The sequence below is a fragment of the Ceratosolen solmsi genome, unplaced genomic scaffold (assembly GCF_000503995.2).
Source record: "Ceratosolen solmsi marchali unplaced genomic scaffold, CerSol_1.0 scaffold43, whole genome shotgun sequence".
NCBI lineage: Eukaryota > Metazoa > Arthropoda > Insecta > Hymenoptera > Agaonidae > Ceratosolen > Ceratosolen solmsi.
In genome coordinates, this window is record NW_011948431.1 from 1,875,112 (window position 1) to 1,882,167 (window position 7,056).

At 39.0% G+C, this 7,056-nt stretch overlaps 1 protein-coding gene across 1 annotated transcript in view; it reads left to right on the plus strand.

The window, feature by feature from the left end:
• The window catches only part of LOC105364170 (leucine-rich repeat-containing protein 57), a 1,853-nt gene extending 696 nt beyond the window's left edge, over window positions 1-1,157 (plus strand). The window contains exon 2 of the mRNA XM_011502041.1: window positions 581-1,157. Coding sequence (XP_011500343.1) covers window positions 581-964 — 384 coding nt within the window. The 3' untranslated portion in view covers window positions 965-1,157. The remainder of the gene's footprint in view (window positions 1-580) is intronic.
• Window positions 1,158-7,056: the final 5,899 nt, after the last annotated feature.

Below are 7,056 nucleotides of genomic sequence, written 5' to 3' on the forward strand. Positions count from 1 at the left end.
AAAAAAAAAAAAAAAAAAAAAAAAAAAACAACATCCACATTTGTAATTACGCGCCACAAGTATTGATGAAAACAATATTTTGAATTGAAATTGACAAGACAATTGTAATTAATATTTATTGGAATTAATAACAAACAATTGTTTGCTGTACCTAATTTTAACGGGCACTGTTACTTATAAGATTTTACAGCGCGTTGGGAGATAAAAATTTTGAAGGACATAAATTTGCCATCATTGTCGTCAATTTCAGCATATACCTTGCCATTATGCAAGAAACGATGGATTATTTAATACAATTAGTGGTAATTTATTATTCCGTCATTCCAACTACAATAGCCGATTAATATAATATGGCCAATGCAATTTAATATGGAATGAATAACAAATAAGAAACATTAAAATTGACTTGATAATAAAATTAATCGAATGGCTGGATTAATGAATGTAGGCAATTTGATATTAACGCCAAAATGAATAGTAATACGATGTGGTTGACGATCTGATGTAACCAGCCAGATAAAGAGAATGAATGATAACAAGTCGTAGTCGAACATCATGTTGAGAATTATAAAATTTGCAGGCCAACCTGTCGGACAATCGCCTGACCGAGTTCCCCCTTATGTTCTGCGGCCTCAAGCACCTGGACGTGCTCGAGCTGTCGCGTAACCGTTTGACATCAGTCCCCAGCGATGTCGCGGGCCTACACGTCATCGAATTGAATCTCAATCAAAATCAGATAGCCTTGATATCGGAGAAACTGGCCGACTGCCCGAGACTCAAGACGCTCCGCCTCAACGAGAACTGCCTGCAGCTCGGGGCGATACACCGGCACATCTTCGAGAACTCCAGCATATCGTTGTTCGAGCTCGAGGGCAATCTATTCGAGATGAAGCAACTTTGCGATCTTGACGGCTACGACAAATACATGGAACGATACACGGCCGTGAGGAAAAAGATGTTTTAAATCAGAGCTCGCGCGGCCTTATGTTAACGGACCATTTACCGTTCCAACTACTTGCTTTGTCGTTTTCATACAACAACAAAGCATTGCAACTCCGCAATTATAGCCTAAATTTCATTTTGTATAATCTTCTTGATATTATTCTTAAAATTTGAAATTTTGTCCTCCAAGCTCTTACGATGCTACTATACAAAAATGCAAGCATTATGTAATGAGATGTGGGTAAAATTTTGCATCTCATTGTTTAAATATTCAAATACCATTATGCTATATACGTATACGCAGTTGTAAAACGTCGAATAAGAATTTTCATGGATAAGACACTTTAATAAAATGTAGAGTGCACATATATATATATATGTATGTATGTATATATATCATATTACATAGTGTACAAAATGAAAAGTGGAGAGGTTTTACGTATTATACATAATTGCCGGTAAGGTAGAAATCTGCAATCGTAACTTACAATTATTTCTATTGATAGTCATTTTCTCAACAAAATTTAAGCAAATGCACTACGTGTACTACTTCATTATTCGATTTATTTTTATTTCAATAAATACTTTACTACGTATAATACTTTATTACAATATACATTTATATACTACGCTTATACATTTATTCAATTTATTCCGTGATATTTTAATTATCATTATTTTGTTATATAGTTTTGATGTAAAATGCTAATATCATCAGGACAATAAATATTTTATCATGAACTACACAAACCTTATATATAATACGCATTTTGTAACAATAACGAATCTATATTTTTAGAATCTCTGGTAGACTGATAATATAGAGATTTTGTTCAAAATAAAAAACGAGACCAAAAAACGAAATAATATGATGCTTAATTATGCTACGGTTGTTGATAGCTTTAACAAAGAATGTTAAAATATAATATTATAATCAAAGCTTTATTTAATACAGATAATCCATGTTCCATTAGATCGTCCCTAGGAATGGAAAAACTGTTTAATTAATTTAAGCAAGTCGAATTTTATCAAAATTATGAACCATAAATACATACTACAGTATTGAACACAAATTTTTATTCTAAACCAAAACGCTCGATGAACAACTAAATTAAATTCATTCATCATTATTTTGAAGTTTGGCCAAACTTCGAGTTGTTCAACAAAAATTCTGTTACATTTCTAAGAGCTCTAGATGTCCAGCTAGTTTATTACCTTTAAATAATCAATGTATATATTAATATTCTGTAAATTGCTTCAAGCATAAACTGTAAATATATGAAGTACACTAATTTCAAAACTGTGTATCAACATCGACAAGAGCAATGTTATTATATATGTATTTTGTAATGTACAATTATTGACATATAACTATTTATTTTTCAATCATGTTAAAATGTTATAAATTATAATTCATACAGGCAACCTTGTACCACATCAATTTCCCACCAAATTTTATGAATTTTTAATTGCACGGTAAGAAAATATTTATATTAGAGAAATAATATATAAATATGGTATATAAATCGCTTAATGCGAGTATTAGTTGAATGATCAACAAAAATGTTACTAAAATCGAATGTTGATTAAGAATTTTGAAAAATATGATTTTACAGTTCTGACGTGTAACGAACTTTTTCTTTTATTTTTTAGGCATCTTAAGTAGAACTTTACATGTAAAATATGTAAATAGACCGCTTGTATGTATCAGACTGAATTGTGATTTTGATGGTTTACTAATAACATCAAAGCTCTAATTAAATATAATGAAAATAAAATAAATATAAATACTTTTATAGCTTTCGCATTGATATAATTGTGTTGTAATTCAATATAATTACAAATCAATATACAAATTATTAAGAAGAATAATTTGCATAACAATGCCTTTTTAAAGGTGTTTGTATTTAATAGTATTTTGAAATATTTTAATGTTGCGTTATATCAACATTTCTTGTGAGACTAATGTAATTTTTATATTAATGTCATACATTTGGAAAAAAGTTTTCATTAAAAAATTTAAAATATTCAGATATTAGCGCTTAACATATAGCTTATGCTAAATTCAAATAATAATTGGAAAATTTATTATACCTACGTCATACCTATAATATTGGTGATATTGTTCTTACTATACGCTCCTAAATTACAATTCTTTTATTCCTTGTTTTGTTTATAATACAGCGTTTGCTTCCACTAATTCTAATAATTTTACACGAGGGTGTTTTCTACCCATTACCCATCGTTCCTCCATGTAGAATAAATGATCTTTAAAATCTTGAAAATTTGTTTCGTATAAACTACTTTCAACTACAAATATCGATTGAACGTAAATTTATATAACATTCGTTTAATATTAAATTCTCAATTTTTTCATAGTTGAGCATATGAATATACTGATATGTCGCATAATTTATGTAACTTACGGTTAAGCAGTGTGGATAGGAGTCTAGATTTATATTTAAATATGATTTATCATCATTGCATAACCATGAATAATATTTTGATTTATGTAAATTTATAGTAAACTCGGCGTACATAAATAAATTAATCTAATTTCAAAAGTACATTTACACGAAAATTAAAATTGCCGCTCTACACGCTGAATAATGCATTTTATTTTATTGACATTTGTAAGGTTTTACGCAACAATGTAGTCGATAGTTTAGCATAATAGAGAATAATTGCCTGTTAAATATTAATATTTTACAAATCTTAAGCTTTCTCGTTACGTTGTTTCCCTAATTATTTCAAATATACTACAATTTGGAATTTCGCTCTATCGCCATAAAATGGTAAATTGCATAAGTTATTTTTTGTCCTTAACTCGTATATCATCAATAAGTTCGATCGTGAGTTAAATGACAGATTTTGTTTACTACAACTTAAACTAAAGCTACATAAATACATCTGATAATCATGTTTACCGACCACTCCATTATATCATATTTATTTTATTTTATTTTTTTTTTTTTTTTTTTTTTTTTTTTTTTTTTTTTTTTTTTTTTTTTTTTTTGTTCATTATATCTTATATACGTTGGAAAATGTATGGTTTTGTAAATTTTTATTCTCATTCGCTATTTGTAAAAAATAGTTAAGCTCAAATTATTAAAAACGTACGCTCTACGTATAGTGTATTATAGATTTTTATCGATTTTTCGGTGATACAAGTCATAAATCAAGATTAAATATTGGAGTATTGCAATGTAATGGAAGTATTCGCTATTTCAACGTATTCGTGGCTGTAAAATTTCGAATAAATGATATGACAATTGGTTTAAATCATTATTATTAAAATATTAAAGGGATGGTAAAATTAATGACCATTCGATATGCGAAGTAATCCGTGAACCTCGGAATCGATCATTGTTAATCAAAATGCTGTATAATGAACGGAAGTCCAGTAAATTTATTAGCAGCGTAGTAGCGATCGTGAAATTACTTTAAAAATATTATTTAAAAATCAACAAATAGTAAAAGAATGATCGTTGAAATGATCGTCCACGCATTAGTATTATCGACCATCAATTAAACCCGCGGCGTTTTCGCACGAGCTGATAAATAACAGCCACGTGCAATTACAATAATTGCCAATCTCGATTGATACAAAATAACGGTTAATTATATTATGACATTAGCTAACAATATCGAAATATTATGAAAGGCCCAAAGTTCCTCTCAAATAATCTATTTTCGCCGAAACGAAAGAGACATCACGCAGCCCGCCGATAACCATTCTTCCATCCCCTCCCTCTGCCCCTCCACCGCCATCGCCAACACCACCGCCGCCGCCGCCGTCACCGCGGCTCCGCGACGTTCGCTCAACAGACACTCATTTATTGGATCACGAAATCTATCTCAAATATTTACAAATTTCCATCGTGGCAATGAAATCAGCTGGACGGAGCTTTGTCACGCGTCTGGATATCGCTTCTCTGCCCTGGTAAACTCGAAAATCGTTCAATCTCCAGTCGACGACGAGCGTCAAGCAAGCGAAAGCTGCTTTATCATCGCCGCTCCTTAATCCCTGTGCTTTCGCTACGAATTCGGCGCTTAAGCACCCACGTCCTTTACTACGCCGATATCGCCCCCTGTTCCCACCGACATCACCCACACCAATCGCAATATAATCGGCCGCGATCGAAGATCCCACAGGGAGGAGGAGGCCTTCCTCGGCGCCTTCACTGTGCGCAACGCCCCCACCGATATCGGTACCGCGCCGCCTCGCCTCGTAAAACAATGGGAGGCCAAGACGCGAGGCGCGTCGCATCCAGCATTCGAGGAAATGAAGCAATAAATCCGTCGGTATAGTCGGCGACTGGCATTTATTTAGGCTCGGAGGTGGGGAATGGGGAATAGTCGGCGAGGAGTCGGGCCGGGCCGCGTACGTGAGAGCTACTGCGTCGTAGTTCTTGTCTTAGGCTCCTCTCGCGCCTTCTCCCTCTCGCCACGACGATCGAGCGTCACCTCGGTGGGGCAGATGGACCGCGCCGAAACGGGTTGAGGTAAGTCGGCGGCGGCGGTGGCGGCGGCAGCGGCAGCGGCGGCAGCGTCGGCGGCAGTGACGCGATACCCGCGGGGTCGGAGGGGATAAGCGCCACGGATGTCGGAAAAGCGCGTGAACGGGCCGTGAGCCTGAGCCGCGACGTCAACTAAATTGGTAGCGCTCGCGCGGAACAGGATGACGTTGTTCATAGGGGGTGGGGAGGGTTGTAGGACCGCGGTGATAGCCAGGGTGAGAGAGGAGGTAAGCGGGACGGGGGGGAGGGGGGTAGCAAGGGAGCGCGGGGCGGGTGGTAGGGTGGGTGGGTGGGGGGGGCGAAGGTGGCGGGGGCTCGGGTCTCCCAAGCGCAGGACGACTCGACAAGGATACGCGCGCGGGCAGGCGAATGCCAGGGAGGAGGTGCCGGCCCCCGGCCTCCAGAGGCCGCCACCCCAACGTTCCCAAACGGCCGAAGGCGAGTCGCGTACAGCACCGACGTACGGTCCGTCGACCAACGGGAGCCCGTCAGCGGGGGAACGGCAATGGGTGAGAGCGCGCGCACGCGCGTGCACGACGTCCGTGTGCGCCGGTGTGCGCCCGTGTGCGCCGGTATGCGCCTGTGTGGCGGTGGCGCTCGGCGTGTAGCGTTAGGCCACGTCTGAAATCGGATTTAAGATACGCCCGGCGATGCCTCCGCTGCTGGGCTAACCATTTTTACGCTGTCGGCGTTGAGGCGCGCGAGCGAGATGTTCGCTAGCCTCGCTCGGCCTCGTTGCGCCAGGCCGCCGGCCTTCCTCGAGGTATTTCCGTAGCCGGCTACTCGCTCGCTCTCGTCCGTCATTTGTCGCTAAATTATCGGCACTTATCGGCACTTATCGGCGGTGAAGAGGACTTTTGCCCCGTTAGTTGCAGGCGCGATGCACGGGATCTCGCGATTTTCTCTCCGATCGACGAGCATCGGGGCCTGCCTGAACATCGTATGCTCGTATATCGGACCTCGTTGCCAAACATCCACCCCCCCCACCCCTCCCTCACCCCCTCACCCTCCAAGCGCACACACACACACACACACACACACACCGCACTACTATGGTGATATTTTAACGTCACCGCCAGTCACTCTTCCCCATGCCGGCGCGGCACATTAATTACCATCCGAATGACCTTTTAAAATGCATTGGCTAGTTCGTTCGGTTAACTGGATTTCCTAGCACCGTCTGGCGTAATTATTGGAAGGCTTTGATGGTCGAAGTTTGCAAGAATGGCTATCGTTGTGCACCATTGTGCACGCATCTGGCTAATAAGTAAATGATTTTCGAATTATTTCGAATGGTGACGCAGTTGGTGGTTGTGGTTAGCCGCGCGATGAGATATCGCCAAAGCTCGCGATACGATTGTTTTTTGGCTTTAAGAACTGATGATTAGCCGAGTTGTTGATGTTTCGGCGACGCGGTGAGAGATGAGCGAGGAGGAAATTTTTTGTTTCGAATCGTCCGTTACGTTTGACGGGGAAAATTGTGATTTGACGTAAAGCCGAGAGCAAATGAGCAAAGCACGAGCGTTCGGATCTCGTGCAACGCCATTGAACTTTTTTCGCTCATTCTACTCTATCGGCGCTTGTTGGCGAATTT